Source organism: Sitophilus oryzae, unplaced genomic scaffold (genome assembly GCF_002938485.1).
Source record: "Sitophilus oryzae breed Bouriz unplaced genomic scaffold, Soryzae_2.0 scaffold_1740_pilon_pilon, whole genome shotgun sequence".
In the NCBI taxonomy this organism is placed as follows: domain Eukaryota; kingdom Metazoa; phylum Arthropoda; class Insecta; order Coleoptera; family Curculionidae; genus Sitophilus; species Sitophilus oryzae.
This window is the reverse complement of record NW_022146436.1, coordinates 446,298-463,873: the sequence shown is the minus strand read 5'-3', so window position 1 is coordinate 463,873 and position 17,576 is coordinate 446,298. Positions and strand designations below refer to the sequence as shown.

At 33.2% G+C, this 17,576-nt stretch overlaps 1 protein-coding gene across 5 annotated transcripts in view; it reads left to right on the top strand.

The window, feature by feature from the left end:
• Window positions 1–17,576, top strand: part of LOC115881786 (mitochondrial dicarboxylate carrier) — an 81,047-nt gene that overhangs the window by 11,932 nt on the left and 51,539 nt on the right. For 4 of the 5 annotated variants that reach the window (XM_030899440.1, XM_030899439.1, XM_030899441.1 and 1 more), the window contains exons 4-5: window positions 82–172; window positions 2,177–2,384. In XM_030899440.1, the coding sequence (XP_030755300.1) occupies window positions 82–172; window positions 2,177–2,384 (299 nt within the window). Of the gene's footprint in view, window positions 1–81; window positions 173–2,176; window positions 2,385–4,951; window positions 5,410–17,576 lie in introns of those variants that run through there. The other variant, XM_030899443.1, reaches the window with a different exon arrangement.

Sequence of the window (17,576 nt, the reverse complement as noted above, 5' to 3'; positions counted from 1 at the left end):
ATAAACGTCTAGCGTGCCATCGCTGTGAATCACCCTATATAAATAGAAGGGTTCCTTTTACTTAAAAGAAATAACTTCTAGGATGCGCTGGGGGCTTCGTAGGGACACCAGGTGATATGGTTAATGTAAGAATGCAGAACGATATAAAATTACCTGCGGAAAAACGGAGAAAGTATGTATACCAATTAAACAAATATTTTTCATAATTTTTAGTCAAGTCTTTGTCTTTTTTGTTCTATTTTTATTGTATAGGGTGATTCACGGCGATCGATGGTACGTTAGGGTACCTACATAGTGAGGCTTCTTGATGCGATGCTCGCCTTGATGCTCCTACGCGCACTTACTCGCCGTTTTAAAACAGTGCTTAAAACGTGCGCGTAGGATGCATAGCGGCGAGCACCGCATCGAGATGCCCCACTCTGTTTGTACCGTTAGTCTTTTATGGGAACCGGTTATGTATGTCCACCCAAGTTCATACGCATCGGCGTCCGTTTGCCGTTCATCGTCAAACCAATAAAATTGAAATATGATCTCTCATTTTTGAAATAAACCAATAAAACTGGTTAAAAACAACAAGAGACGACGCATGACGCATGACGCATGACGGATTTATATTTAAACCCATTCATAATTAACTTAAAAAATATTAGAAACTTTTTTTAGTAAAATAAATAGATTGGTATGGGACGTCATCTGTTTTTCTTCTGTCATCGTCTGTCGAAATCTTACCTGAGAAAAAAAACACAGTATAGTTAGATAGTAATTATATAAATTTGATAATGTATCTGTCAGCTTCAAATAAACTTTGTGCTTATCAGGCCCTAGACACTCAATGATAATTTTATGGAACTACAAGTTTAGTTTCTTCCGCATCGCCAGACGGCGCAAAAGACATTAAAGTACAGGTTTCTAATTTATTATGAAGATGACATGACAGCCTCTATATTTACTACCATCTATGGTCTAGTTGTCAAAATGTTGGTAATCCGTCAAGTTATTTTTAAATCCTTTTTAAATAATTATTAATTCAGATATTTCTGATTTGCCGGAAAGTTCGGTGATTTGTGTTTTTTTGTTAGTTTGTACATTTTGATATTTACAGTCGATCATCATTTTCGTGTGAGATAAAGTAAACGCCACGAATGTTTGGGAGTGATTCATCGGTCGCTACCATGTGAACTAATCTGTTCAAAGTTACATAAAACTTAATTCCAGTGCCGTGGTGTGTTTCAAGTCATATAATAATCAATATATAATCTGTTGTAATTTGTTGTTTAAACTGTCAAAGTCTTGTCAAAACATATATTTGGTTATAAATATAAAATGGAATGCCCCACTGGTCGCACTGCAAGCACACCAATGGACTGACACACAAAAACGAATCAATCAAAGAAACGCGATATAGTATCGCCTTTGTCAATCACGCTAACATTTTTGAATAAGTAGGAGGAGCGCAGGCAGATGATTAGACGGGCCTTTAAAAACCTACGTCTGCGGTAAAAATTTACGTTTTTAATGTAAAAATGATAGCGCGCGTGTCGATTCTAACTTCATCAAGCGATGAATCACTCCCAAACATTCGTGGCGTTTACTATACTAAACTTTTATAATAAAGACATTTTAGACATCTTAGATTAATAATACATTTATGAACGAAATAAATAAAATGTTTAATCATAAATAAGTAAGTACATAGTTGGTAATATAGTACTTTTAGTAACAGTTAATTAGTAGTCTATAATATTTTTACTACATTATAATTTATTTGTTAAACCAAAAAATAGGCGCTATCTATTCTATTGTTGGTGTTTAAAATGTATGTATTCATAATTTTATTTTTAGTTTTGAATATGTTACACTTCTAATGATCTAATAAAACATAAAATATGGTAAACAAGTCTATATTTATTATATTATATTTTACAAGGAATAATTTTGCGCTTGAATAACGTTACCGTTTTAGTTAGCGTTAATAAATATGCTAACGCTAACATTATGATATGCCAAAACTCTCCATTAGTTTCTTCCGGATTACCAGGTGGCTCTAAATGACGGACTTATTTGTTTTATTTCAGTGTCTCATCTATATCTAGTACGTGACATTGGTCTATGGTGCTTATTAAGTTTTTAAAATTGTCACAGATATTGTTTACATCTTAAAATAAATTTATTTCAGCTACAAGCATGCCTTGGACGGACTAATTCGTGTCTACAAAGAGGAAGGTATACTAAGGTTGTTTAGTGGAGCGACCACAGCATCTTCAAGAGCAGTATTTATGACCGTCGGGCAACTGTCGTTTTACGATCAAATTAAAGTAACATTGTTGAATTCCGGATATTTTGGCGACAACCTTACCACACATTTTCTATCAAGCTTGATGGCCGTAAGTATTAAACATAATAATATGAACTCTTTGGTTTGATTGAGAAAGATATTATTATTATTAAGTATTAATAACAGTTTAAATCGAATTATAGATTATACCAAATATTGAGTCACGTGATTATGCTTTACATATTTTCTTTTAATCAAAATATTTTAGGAAACAAAAATCAATTGATTATAAATATATAAACAGTTATTATTTACATCAACAAAACTCACCCCCTTAAAGATACTTACGGGACATAAGGTGGCATTACTACCGCTTTCCCGCTCAAAATATTCTAATACAGTTGTGATGAGTTTTTTGTAACGGCTGTTAAGCTGCTTCGGTATCTTGTACACTTCGCACCAAAAGTGGTTTTAAAAAGAACAATTTTCGACTGCAAGGTCTGCTAGTAAAAAAAATTCAGCTTAAAGCATCACAACACAATTCGCTTAAACCAAAAACTTGTAATACAAAACTAGAGTTTCAAAACCAATCAAAATGTCAGGAAATAAATAAATAAATGTGGCAACTTGACATTTTCTACGGCATAGCAGGCATTTTTGGGCATTTTTTGCTCCATATAATGTTTCAAGATCATGTACTTTAGTAGTTTTTAATGGTTCCTCAGCACCCAAAAAAGGATGTTTAATAAAGTATTTCTTAAGGTGGCGTTTCCACCAAGTGCGCATAATGTTTGCATTAAACCGATTGGCGATGTTCCGGCCGATGTCGGTACATCAAAGGAATTCGCTGTTTGTGCGGGTTCTGTGGAAACAGGTTTAAACGAACCTTTTTTTAAAACAGGGACCATTTGAATTTGAACGTGTCATTTTGTGTCGATATAAATTAAAAATGGAGTGGGATAATGAAAAGTACTTGAAATTGATTGATTTATATAGATTAAAACCACTATTGTTAAAACCATTATATAGATTAGATACCACAACAATTTTAAAAAACATGATGCATGGTGTGATATAGCAGAAAAAATGGAAACTACAGTGGACATTGTCACGTACTGAAAGCTAAATAATCTCGGGAATAATTCTTGATATAAGTGGCTTGGAAACTCTAAAGAGATACAGGGTACTCTCTGAGTACAACTCTAAAGAGATATAGGCTGTTGTATGAATCTCCGGTGGCTAAAAACCGAAGTGTTATGCCAATCTCAGTTCCACAGGAATACAGTCTCTGTACTTTGTATCTTTTTTACCTATTTTAGGACCGATTAACGATATTAAGTATTGAAAGTCTTCTTGTGACATTCTAGAGAAATTCCTAAATAGGCCACTTCTACGTATCATCTGTTGTTATATTACGAATCAGTTGTACTGAGTTTCTTGTTTTCAAGAAGTGTGACGTCCAAAATCTATGTTTTCTTTTTTTTCATAGTCTCATTTTTTAATACACACATTATAATAAAAGCAGCGGCATTTACAATAGCTGTTTTTCGTTTTTCGCGGAGCCATTTTGTGCAAATATTCCGCATCGTTGACAAATGTTCACAAACTCACTGTTAATTCACGAATTCTTGTCCTGTTCAAAAAGAGAAAAATAGAAACGAACCAACATTTGCAAACGTTTTCAAACATTCACAAAGAGTTGCGAATGTTTGTTTGTCAATGTTTTTTGGTGGAACGTACCTTTAAATGTCGGTGACCCGATTGTCGATTATCTTTTAACCCACACACCTAAACGCTACGGTTAAAGAATATATATTTAGTACCAATTAAATCTTTAGTTACGTAATCGAGGGCGCGATTTTTAAATTCATTTTTGCCAATCACGGACATATTCGGCGCCAGGCTGACTAACTGTAATTTAAATTTTCCGCTGGGGATTCAGGTGATAGCTCTGCAGTAAAAAATGTCAAGTTGCCACATTAATTTATTTATTTCCTGATATTGTCATTTCTTTTGATACTTTAGTTTTGTATTACGACTTTTTGATTTAAATGAATTGTTAATGATACTTTAAGCTTAAATTTTTTTATTAGCAGTCTTTGCAGTCATGTTAACAAGGTGTACAAGATAGCGTAATAGCCTTAAAAAACTCATCACGATTTTATTAGAATATTTTGAACGGGAAAGCGGTAGTAATGGTCCTTTATGTCCTTTTAGTGCTGTTAAGGAGTTGAGTTCTTTTAATGTAAATAATAACTGTTTATATATCCATAATTAATTTATTTTTGTTTCCTAAAATATTTTCATTAAAAGAAAATATGTAAAAGTGGACAACGCTGTGCCGGTCAAGCTTAATCATGTGACTAAAAGTATATTTGATATGAACTATAAAAGGCAGCATGTAATTTTGACATTACTTCACCAAGATATCTAAGTAAACAGTTACTAAGTTACATAAGTTTAGCAGCCGTAACGTAAGTTTCTGCGTTACTTCTCGAGAGATACGTAACATTTTCTGTCATGCTTTACTGTCTATTACTGGACCACCCTTTACGAGATTGACTAAAATAAATCGATTACAAAACATATAACGATATAGGTACCGAATTGTCTAAATAACTAACCAAAACTTTCAATATGTAATGTTTTTTTTAACTTAATTTATTATTTCTGCAGGGTGCTATCGCCACATCATTAACTCAGCCTCTGGACGTGTTAAAAACTCGGGCCATGAACGCCAAACCCGGCGAGTTCTCTTCCTTGTGGGCTATAATCGTGCATACGGCTAAGTTGGGACCAATGGGTTTCTTCAAGGGTTACGTACCGGCCTTCGTTAGGTTGGCACCGCAAACCATTCTCACCTTTGTGTTCTTGGAACAACTGCGGCTCAATCTGGGATATTTACCTCTACAAAAACAACAACTGATTAATTAGTCTATTTTTTACGACACATTTGTTTTTTACCCTTGTGGAGGGTTCCTTTCTCGAAAATACTTTTGAGTGTTTCGCCATTAGAAGAAAATTTACAAAGTAAGAGGTTGGTTGATATTGCAATCAGATAATATAACACTCCTTTTTTGTCAATACCAGTTGCGTCTCAAAAGTGGCTCACCCTATAACTTTTTTATTTTTTCAGATAAAAAACGAGATTTGGTGTGTTAGTATATGACATAAATTAGGATTGATTGTCGTATTCAATTGTTCTTGGTCACTTCCTGTTTCACCAGAAATGAAAACAACTTTTGATTTTTAAATGGCACCCTCGGTATTTTTTTACTTCATTCGATAGAAAATGACTCTCTGAATAGAATGACATATCATATATCAACTTTTGACATTTTCTCATATGGTTTATTTGAAATTGTAACATGCGCTTCTTAACGACAATTTGATTCGAAATACCAAGTGTGTGGTACCAAATTATTTGTAAAAAATGCTTGTCCAAATATGGTAATGAGCCACTCTTGTTCCATTTGAAAAAACTGAGATACGATTAAAAATACGATTTGAGTATCTTTTAACCGACCAGGGTAAGACACGAAAACATTAGATGATGAAATCTATTTTTCCAAAGCTCCTTGATTAAAAAATAGTGTTTTTAACACAGCCATGGCACTCTAGATCGGAATTTAAAATATTATTTTTTAAGCGAAAATGTCAAAAGTTGACATATGATATGTCATTCTATTCAGAGTTACATTTTCTATCGAATACTAAGTAAAGTAAAAAAATACCGAGGCTGCTATTTACAAATCAAAAGTTGTAGTTATTTCCGGTAAAACAGGAAGTGGCCAAAAACAAGTGAATGCGTCAGCCAATACTAATTTATGTCAAATACTGACGTACCAAATTTCGTTTATTTATTTGAAAAAATAAAAACGTTACAGGGGTGAGCCACTTTTGAGACGCACCCGGTATACCGAAGTTGAACTTTTTCCTAAATTTATTTTTATTTTGAAGGAGATTGGAGAGGCAACGTCCTAAATAACGTGACGAGCTTTGCCTATTTGAATTTAGTTTTGAATTTTTTTCGATTCACAGAGGCGTGTCAAATTTTGGCGCCCAACGTGGGACAAAAAAAACGTGGAGGTTTTATTTTGTAGATTTTCTTCTAGTGGGGAAAAACCTAAAAGTCTTTTCATGATATTTGTTCACCCGTGAATTTTTCGGACAGGGTTAAACGCGGTTATATAGACAACGCTATTGGACGAATTATTTATTTATCTTTGACGATGAGATTAGTAACTTAACGAAGTAAATGTTTGTTAAAAGTAATTTAAAACTAAATACTATATTTTATTCATAGAATAGATTTATGAATGTTCATGTTAATGGAAAATTTTATCAGCAAATTGTCAAAATATTTAATAACTGTTAAATGTAAGATATCAATTGGTTACGTGTTGTTTAGTAATTTCAGTTTGCATTAAATAAAATTGTTATATTTTTTGAATCTACAGTTTTAAAAATTGAGTTTATAACATGATGATGTAGGTAACCACGAAACAGTTTGCAATAAAGGGAGTTATTACATTATCTTAAACCCATGGTGGGATCAGATCAGCAGGTCCAAAAACAAAGTTGCTCAAAAACATGTTCTAACATGACATATATTAAAACGAATTTTGACATATGTCATAACTGTTATAGGACCAAATAAACAAATTCTTATTTAAACACATAAAAACTGGGATTAGATGAAAATGTATCGAAAAGTATCAAAGAGCAAAGATGTCCAGCATTATATTTCTCGTTTGACAATTTTTAAATGCCCTCCAAGCAAAAAAATTCTCTTCTACTTCTCTTAATTTAAAAATACTGAATTTCCTCTTGCATCGGCCTATAAAATAAGAAAACTTCAACTAACACACACTTTTTTTCCTCTAAAGTAGAGAATCCAATTATTTAAATTGTTCAATAATTTTCAGTGCGACAATCCGTAGTTTAACCATAGTTTTTTTATTACAAATAATTAATCTTCATACAATTTTATGACACCCGTATTTTTTTATTTTACTTCAATTTCATCCCATTTTTTTTTAATTAATCAATATTAAGAATTTCAAATTTACACTTTTGCAATCTCTGACGTCACCTATCAAAAGTGTCACAGTTTGCCACCAGGTACAAAGGTAAATAAAAACCATTTTTCTAAATGTATTTTAAAGTAGATATAAAATTAATTGTAAAATAAAACTTAAGGAACTTAGTTAAAATGATCTTCACAGCAAAATCTCGTACTTTTGCTGACATATTGTGGTCTTGCCGCTTCAAACCAGGCTCTTCGACGGCTTTCATCCAAAGGAACAGTTATAAAAACCTTTTCTGGAGAGCCTTCAGAGTTATTTAGACAGCCCTTTACAAAACAAATTTTAACACCTTTCATTACAAAAATAATAAAGAGGGTACAATAAAACAAAATTGAAAACACAAAATATTTAACGCAAAACGCCAAATCCACAAAATACAAATCTAACCTCGAACCCTCGAACGCCTCGAACATCCGAACAGCTTTGGTAGTGTTTAGTGCTTAGATAAAAATGGCAGTAACCTGTTATAATAATAATAATAGCTCCCGTGTATAGCGTTTAACGCCTTGGGAGTAGCAAGGTACAGCTTGCCATACTAGAGCCGTTCGGTATTCAAGAAAGGTAATGTGGCTAGCACTACGCTTCAACCGCCTATAATTACCTCAGGATTGTGAATCCCAAGTACTCATTTAAGGCTGAGTCGACCTAGGTACCCAAACTATTTTTATTTTAATAAAAATAGTCGGCTGATGAAATGCCGGGTGTGGGATTCGAACCCACTACCTTCAGATTGGTAGACGAGAGCCTGTACCTCTACGCCACCGGGCACCTAGTAACCTGTTAATTATAGTATTACTTATTAGCTTTATAAGTAAATTTAATATTGGGGTAATAAAGAATAGAATCTAACGTGATTTTAAGATATATGGTGTAAACACGGTAGCAGAGAAGTAGACACGCTATAATATCATTCTTCAGAGGCTCGCGCCCTCTGTCAACTATTCACTCAAATGCTAATAGGTGACGTCACAATTTTCTACGCTTCATTTCGAACCAGTGAAATTTGTATTGAATTTGATTTATTATTTATTCCTTAATTGTAAAAATTGTAAAGGCAAACTTTGTTGCATTTCTTTTTGTATTGAGGGAGTACTTTTTAATCACTTTAATTGAATTTTATATTAAAAATAACAAAAAATTACTAAGGTTAAACACCGGATTCAAGTTATTATTTTATATTATCCATTACAACATGGTAACTGTATTCTGAATTGTGAAAATTATATAATTTCTATGACATTTGGGACCTGACAATGATAAAATTATTTTTTTATTGGTCAGGCATAATCATCTGTTTTGAAATGACTTGATAACATATTTTTCCAATTGTTGCAAACTATTTGATGGTCACTCTAAATAGGCTTAGTTAATTGATATGTGCATGCAAGAATCATCTCACTATGGTTTTCTAAAGTTATGTTAGTTGGGGCATTGATAAAAGTTTTCAAAAACACTAATAAGTAAACAAAATTAATTCATACTTATACATGCGATTATAAATAAATATAATTGAACAGGTCATGAGTTATGATATTTTTAATCTGGTAAATATTTTGTCACAGTTTATGTAATTGAAATATTTTATAAAATTAGTATTTCGCAAGATATAAATAGTCAAAGACAATAAACAATAACACTAAGAGCAATCGTAAATGTGTATATGGCCTGCTTAATCAAATTTCTTGATAAGAGCATGTCACAGCGGTTATTTATATTCATTATTTTTATTTAGTACAACTATAATATCGTACTTACAGCATAAATATTGTAAACGTTTGAAATACTAATTATTATAGTACGACATTCTCAAGAATAAAATTATTTAAATTTTGTTAAAAGGGCTTATACAGGGTTGTTCACCACATACGACACGGAGTGTTGTAGCTAAACGATGATATTTTTACAAATTGTAAGTTTGGAGTTCGTTGAAGGACTATTACAGCTACAATTTAAAAATATTTTTACGAGATACAGAGTGTCCCAAATAAATAAAAACTATCAAAGTTGTATTTTTTTTAAATGGAACACCCTGTATATTATTGCATTTTTAGTTTCTACGATTAAAATAAAGGTAAATTTGATTAAGGTTTATGACCATTAAACCTTACCGTTTTTGAAATATTTTCAATTTTGCGAAATTGCAGTATAAATTTTAAGGCTTCATTTCTCCGAGGATATCAAAGTTTTTAATACTAAATATTTACTGAAGTTTATTTATTGATCAGTTATTGTGTTGCAATAATAAAAATTATACTACCTTATACAGAGTGTCTAAATTTTTTTTAAAATAATTACTAGCTTTAAACGGCAATAACTTATTTAATTTAAATAGAACACCCTGTATATTTTATGAGAATCAGGTGCACAATTCAATTGTCTATCAAATTGTATTATACTACTTCTTACCTATTCCTTCAAGTTTTCGTAGAAAATGCATTTTCTTATAATTTAGACCTCATTTATCAATATATCCATGGAATATTGACATTTTAGATTGTTTTTAAAACAACAAATGTACAAAATGTACAGGCTAGTAATATTATCGTTTTTAGTAAAACGATAATATTAGTAGCCCCATTTGTATGCAAAAAGAAAACTATTTAAATCTTTATAAAAGAGTATACCATTAATTAAATAGACCACCAGTATTTCCGCCCAAATACTAATTAACTACATACTTAATTGTGTTCGTTAATAACACATTATTCTAAATGAATGTGGATTTGAATCAGAAATCAATATAATAATAAGTTATGAAAATGAACGTCTCTGTTGTTATAAATAAGCATTTGTGAAAAAATTAAATATCATTTTTAAGGTGTTACTTTTTACCACACTGTCTAATACACATACATAATTCAGTTTTTTAGTATTTGGAGCAATTATTATTAATCAACGCAAACAGTCAATTAATGTAGTTTGAATACTGGAATCATATTAATTGGTCCTCTTTAACAAATATTTAAACAGTTTTTTTATATTCTTTTAATGAAATAAACGAACTATATCGACAATATTAGTATCTGTACTCTTTAAAAATTTGGTACATCTTTAAAAATAATTTAAAATGTCAGTATTCCATGGGTATATTGATAAATTAGTTCTAAATTGAAGAGATAGGTAAAAAATGGTATAATACTATTTGATAGACAATTAAATTGTGCATCTGATTCTCATAAAATATACAGGGTGTTCCATTTAAATTAAACAAGTTATTGCCGTTTAAAGCTAGTAATTATTTAAAATAAATTTTTAGACACTCTGTATAAGGTAGTAAAGTTTTTATTATTGCAACACAATAACTGATCAATAAATAAACTTCAGTAAATATTTAGTATTAAAAACTTTGATATCCTCGGAGAAACGAAGCCTTAAAATTTATAACTGCAATTTCACAAAATTGAAAATATTTCAAAAACGGTAAGGTTTAAGTGTAATAAACCTTCATCAAATGTACCTTTATTTTAATCGTAGAAACGAAAAATGTAATAATATATAGGGTGTTCCATTTAAAAAAATACAACTTTGATATTATTTATTTATTTGGGACACTCTGTATCTTGTAAAAATATTTTTAAATTGTAGCTCTAATAGTCCTTCAACGAACCCAAAACTTACAATTTGTAAAAATCTAGTCGTTTAGCTACAATACTCCGTGTCGTATGTGGTGAACAACCCTGTATATGAAACGTAAGTTTAGTTTTTAACTATTTGCAATTTTTATATTTGTTTTTATTAATACCGTTGTATATACATAATAAAATCTGACCCTATTGAAACGCTGATCACTTTGGTTAATGATAATCACAGTTTTTTTACCGAAAAGGCCAACCAAATCTTTTTATTTTTTTTTTCATATTTCCTTATTCGATATTATCTTATATTGGAATATAATATAAGATACCTATGTTCACAGTAACTTTGTCATTTTTTTAAAATTTTATTTTTAATAGTTTAAGTGTATCTAAACATTTACTAGTGCGACTCATTTTTAGTATAAAATAATTAAAAATTTCTATAAATTAATTTTATATTTTTTATCACAGAACATGCTGGTAAATTTTAGGCATTGTGAAGTTTATACAGGGTGTTTCAAAAAACACGTACCTTCCCTTGTAGGAAGATTTCTCACGTAAAAATAAGATTTATTTTTTATATCAACATAAGCCCGATTCTGCTTTGTTTCGTAGCTACAGAGTGTTAAAATCTGAATAATATTTTGATTTATTATAATTTTCTTCCAAGTACTTTTAGTGAATCGAATGAAATTTTGAAGGTAAAAGTTACTATAAGTGTTACAGATTTTAATGCTAAAAAAGTGTCGATAAATTAATCAAGAACGTGCATATGGGTTGTCACTGGAATATTTTTCAAAGAAAAAACATTGTATAGGCCCTTAAATAATGCTAATTAAAAGTTATGTCTTGATATTTTATCGAATTCGTCCTTCCTTGATGAGATAGACGCAATTTTATTAATCACAATTAATAAAATTAATCAATTATATATTTTACCTAATTTATTATTAAATATTATTACTATTAGTTATTATTACTATTAGTCCAACCTACAGCAATTTCAACTAAAAGAATTATGGTATTTAAAATAATTACTAAAAATTTCCGTACCCATGTTTATAGGAACTTTTTTCATATTTCTTGATGAGGAATCAATGAGTACTTATTTAAAACTTTCGCAACTGAATGATACTAATTTTTTTAAAGGTTGCTATTTTTTTAAGACTTGGATCAAGGCAAATTAATAAAATTGCGTTTATCTCATAAAGGAGGCCGAAATCGACAAAATATCAAGAGACAACTTTTAATCGGCATTAAACTGCTTTTTAAAACTATTTCGCTAACAGGAGAAAAAAATTCAGTGGCGTACATCCTTTGTTTTAGAAAAATATGTCGCATTTATAGTAACTTTTACCCTCAAAATTCCATTCGAATTACTTGAAACTGAAAGTACTTGGAAGGAAATTATAATAAATCGAAAGATTATTAAGACTTTAACACCCTGTAGCTATGAAACAAAGCAGAATTGAACCTATGTTCATATGAAAAATACATAAATCTTATTTTTACGTGAGGAATCTGCCCACGAGAGATGGCACTTGTTTTTTGAAACTCCCTGTAATATAGGATATTATAATTAGTTCGGTGTTTTTTATTTTTTATTTTTTTATTCACGGAATTTGTTATTAAATTAGAATCATAAAAATGTTTTAAATTTGTTTTATGTAATGTTACTGACCGACATGATAAAAAAGTCATTGTTGTTGCAGGGACAATTTCATTATAATCACTATGTATGTTTTTGTTTTTTTTGGTATATTTTTGACACTCACTGTATATAAATTATTAAAATATTATGTTAAGTTGTGTACAAAAAGACATACGTATATTTTTAAATTTTGTTTTGTCCTTTTAAAATTTTAATATGATAGGTATAGGCTAGGTATTCGTTTTTGTTTGTTATTCCACAATACTTTATTGGCAATATTCGTTGATTTTATGATAAAAGGTCATCTTGTTTATTCCAAATTATTTTTTATATCATTATTTGTATACTTTTGTGATATATGTTTTTTGCTAGCTTTAATATAAATAATCATACGTGGTTTTAATATAAAAATCCGTATATAGGATTAAAAAAGGGAATATATAAATAAATATATACTAATGGCTTGTAGAGGATGGTGGTGATAGCAGTCATTAAAGAAGTTATATATTTGTCGGTAAAATTATATCAATAAAAATGTTATAAAGTTTTTTTTGTTTATTTACCTAACATATTTTAGTTTGTTTTAATAGACAGATTTTAGTGAAACTAAAAGAATTTCGGACTTCCATTATCATTACAGATCCTTACAGACCCGCACATACTCTTACTTTACCTTACAGACCCTTACCTTACCTTACAGACCCTTACCTTACCTTATAGATCTATTGCGTGTCCCCCTTTCTTGAGTTATAACGCATTATAACTCATCATACAGTCTCAGGGCTTTGACAAAAGCCAGTATTTATCCAGTCCATTGGATGAGGTGTTCTTGTGTTTCTCCATTTTTCTCACAGAATCTGAATTTGCCGTTATTTCTTAGCTTCAATCTACTGAGGTGTTCGTTGAGGAGACAGTGTCCTATTAGAAACCCCGTGACAGATTTTTTTGGGTTGTAAGTTCTGAGAAATTTCTTCGAGTGTCTTGGACCGTTGGAGGACTCCATTTTCAGGTTACGGATGCAGTCTTCTAGGTTCTTGAGTTCTGCTTTAAGTTGGTTTCCAGTTGGAAAGGAGAATGGTTCTGGTTCAGTTAGCGGAGTGTTCGCTCTTTTTCTAGCTCTAGCTAGAATGAAAACGACCTTTTTTTGTTGCTTTTTCATTGCCTAATTTGTTCAGCTTCTCTAGGCATTCTTTGACCAACTTCGAATTGATGGTTACTGAGTTGATCGCGGTTAGTGCTACTTGACTATCGGATAAGATGGATATTTCCTGTTTTTGATAGTTCCTATCTAAGATAAATTGTACGCATCTTTCGATAACGTAGATTTCTGCCTGAAAGATGCTGGGGTAGGTGCCTATTGGTTAGGAGTATTTAGTTTTCTGCCCAAATATTCCTATCCCTATTTTGGTTTTGGAAGCATCAGTATGCCACGTTATGGTATGGTCTATTTATATGCCGAGCAAACGTTTCTCTCTTCCAATCCTTTTTATTGCTCAATACTACAGTGACGTGTTTCTCAAAGTTGTAGGTACATCCTTGGTATGTCATCCACTGGGAGGAGTGAAATTTTCTTTTTGAGGGTGTTTCAGGCCCCTATATAACCTGACAATTCTCCCAGTACTGTTTCCGGTAACGACCATTCTAATCATTGTCGCATTGGCATATCTGCGACAATGTGCAATGGTGTGACATTGTGCCTCTAGTAAAAATTTATTAAAAAATACAAGACTTGTAAAAGTATTTCATCAAGACGAAGACCAAGATTGGATCCAGCAAGACCAGGACCTAGGTCTTGGTCTTGCATTTGCTCATTGCTTATTTTCCCTTCCCAATATTCATTTCCAAGATTTATATATTTTTTCTCTAATATTAGTGCTGTATTTCGTTCAAATGATGCAGTAGTATATAAATATGATAATAACGACTTTTTGTATTTCACTGAATAATAAATAATGAAATACAACTATTAGTACATGATCCGACTGCATGATAATTACGCTTATCGTATTCTTAATCAAAACCTAATTTATACGTATATTTATGAATAGGAAAATACAGTTTTCACAGGGTGCCTATCAAAAACTTGCCGCAAATAGGGGTTACCACGATTCAAAGTTCTTTCTACGAGCCCGGCAACAGTGCGTCGGGCAACTGTAACTCCTATAATAAAAAACTTAGGAATTTTGTAAATATGTTTTGGATAGTAAGTACAGACTAACAATTGTAATATATTATTAGTATAGTTTTGATTTCAGAACGTTTTTTAGTACATTTTTTGTATTTTTAATAATTTTTTTAAAAATGTTGAAAACGCTTCTTTTTTATTTATTAATATCGCCAAAACTATCGAAACATATTTAATAATATCTCAGAATTATGTAAAGTGATCAGAAAGGAAGCCAAAAATGCAATAATATACAGGGCTAATGAGAGGTTAATATACAAGTACTGTTATGTTCCATTTAAAAAAGTCATCCCAATTCATTCACACTTTTTTGAGCCACCTTACCGTGCCACCTTACCATACTGTTGCGGACCCGTGTGAACTCGGCCTAAGCCCCTCGAATTCGGCCCCCAAGTCACTCGGCTATGACTAATACGCCCGGCGCCGCCGCCGTTCGAGAACTTCCGCTCGCCAAACGCGAAGAAGCTGACAAAATCCTTCGAGAAGTGAAAGAAGAGGGTGTCATCAAACCATCTAACAGCCCGTGGACATCGCCGGTAAAACTAGTAAAGAAGAAGGACGGTACCACCAGGTTCTGTGTTGATTATCGGCAGCTCAATAATGTTACCAAAAAGAATAGCTATGCCCTGCCGAGAATAGACGATACTCTAGACACGCTGGCGGGATCGACAATATTCACTACCTTAGATCTGAAGAGTGAATATTGGCTGAAAGACTAATGGAGTCTGTGTTAAAGGGACTGTCCTGGACTACCTGTTTACTGTTCCTGGATGACATTATAGTGGTTGGGAAATCCTTTGACGATCATCTTAAGAATAAGAAGTTTTCAAGCGACTAGCGAGCTCTGGTTTGAAACTTAGCCTTAAGAAATGTCAACATATGTCAAGAAAAGGTACACTACTTGGGCCATGTAGTCTCTTCCCAGGGAGTTGCAGTAGATCCACAGAAGACCAAGACAGTGGAAGAGTGGCCAATACCCAAAGACAAACATGAAACTCAGACGCTTTTTGGGGCTATATATACTATCGCACATACTATCGTCGCTATGTACAGGGTTTCGCCACGATTGCTAAACCATTGACCAGACTTACCGAAGGCGAGAGGCGTTTCTCCTGGGACTCAGATTCTAACGAGGCGTTCCGAAGATTGAAGAAGGCCCTCACTAATGCGCCCATACTTAGCTACCTTGATCCGATCTTGGCAACGGAAACTTTATCTTGGATACCGACGCTAATAATGTTGGATTAGGCGCTGTTTTGTCTCAGATTCAGGATGGTCAAGAAAAAGTAATTGGATATTTCAGTAAAACCTTGTCAAAACCGGAAAGGAACTACTGTGTGACCAGACGGGAATTACTAGCAGTAGTTAAAGCAGTGGAACACTTCTACAAGTATCTCTACGGAAGAAAGTTCTTGTTAAGAACAGACCATGCTGCTTTGAAATGGCTGTTGCAGTTTAAGAATCCTGAAGGGCAGGTAGCTAGATGGATCGAACGATTACAAGAATTTGACTCGACACAGAACATCGAGCTGGGGAAATCCATCAAAATACCAACGCACTTTCCAGAAGACCTTGCGCTAAAGACTGTAAGCATTGTTTCAGAGATATTCTAAGAAAGAAGCAAAACTCCTAAGAACAACTGTGGTTAATGATACTTGGTAACCCGAAGATCTTGCAAATGACCAAACCAGTGACCCAGAATTAGGTTTAGTAATTAACTGGTAAAACGCAAACCAAAGACCAACGTGGGAGGAAGTTTGCAGATATTCGCCTAAAGTGAAGTCGTACTGGGCCCAGTGGAATTCCTTGGCAATAGATAACGGATTACTTCGCCGTGTGATCGAGAGACCGGAGGGACAAGAAGAGAGAAGGCAGATCGTCATTCCAAAGAAGAGGGTCCCGGAAGTCTTGGAGGAAGTTCACAATGGAACCAGCGGTGGACATCTTGGTGTCACCAAGACTCTTGGCAAGCTGCGTGAGCGGTTCTATTGGGTGAACCGCAAAGAAGATGTGAGGGATTGGTGCAAGAAATCTGACGTTTGCGCCGCCATCAATGGACCACAAAAGCGTGGTAAAGCCCCTATGCGCCAGTACAATGTAGGCAGTCCCTTCGAACGAATAGCGATCGACGTGGCTGGTCCTTTCCCGAAGACGAACGATGGCAACAAATACATTGTGGTAGTGATGGATTACTTCAGCAAAGGGGTCGATTTGGGTTCGATTTGGGAAAATGTCGACTACGCGTTGCCAAATCAAGAAGCGTCCACCATTGCTGATGCACTTGTTAAAGAATGGATCTACAGGTTTGGTGTTCCCATGGAGCTTCAATCTGATCAGGGAGGAAACTTCCAGTCCAATCTTTTCCAAGGCGTCCGTGAAGTCCTTAATATCCGCAAGACTAGGACGATGGCCCTACATCCACAATCCGATGGAATGGTTGAACGCATGAACAGAACGATCAACCGTTATTTGGCCAAAGTAGTCTCTGACCACCAAAGAGATTGGGACAAATTTCTTTACCTGTTCCTGTTGACCTACCGTTCATCCGTCCAAGAATCCACAGGGCAAACTCCAGTCAGCATCGTTATGGGACGGGAAGTGCGCCTACCCTGTGATCTGAAGTTTGGTTGCCGATCGGGAGAAGAAGTCACTGGATAAGATTATGTCCACACACTACGTCAAAGGATGGACGACATCCATCAGCGAGTGCGCCTAAATATTCAAAGCGCTAGTGACCGAACGAAGGAACACTACGACATTCAAGCTGAGCATGGAGGATACCAACCAGGGAAGTTGGTGT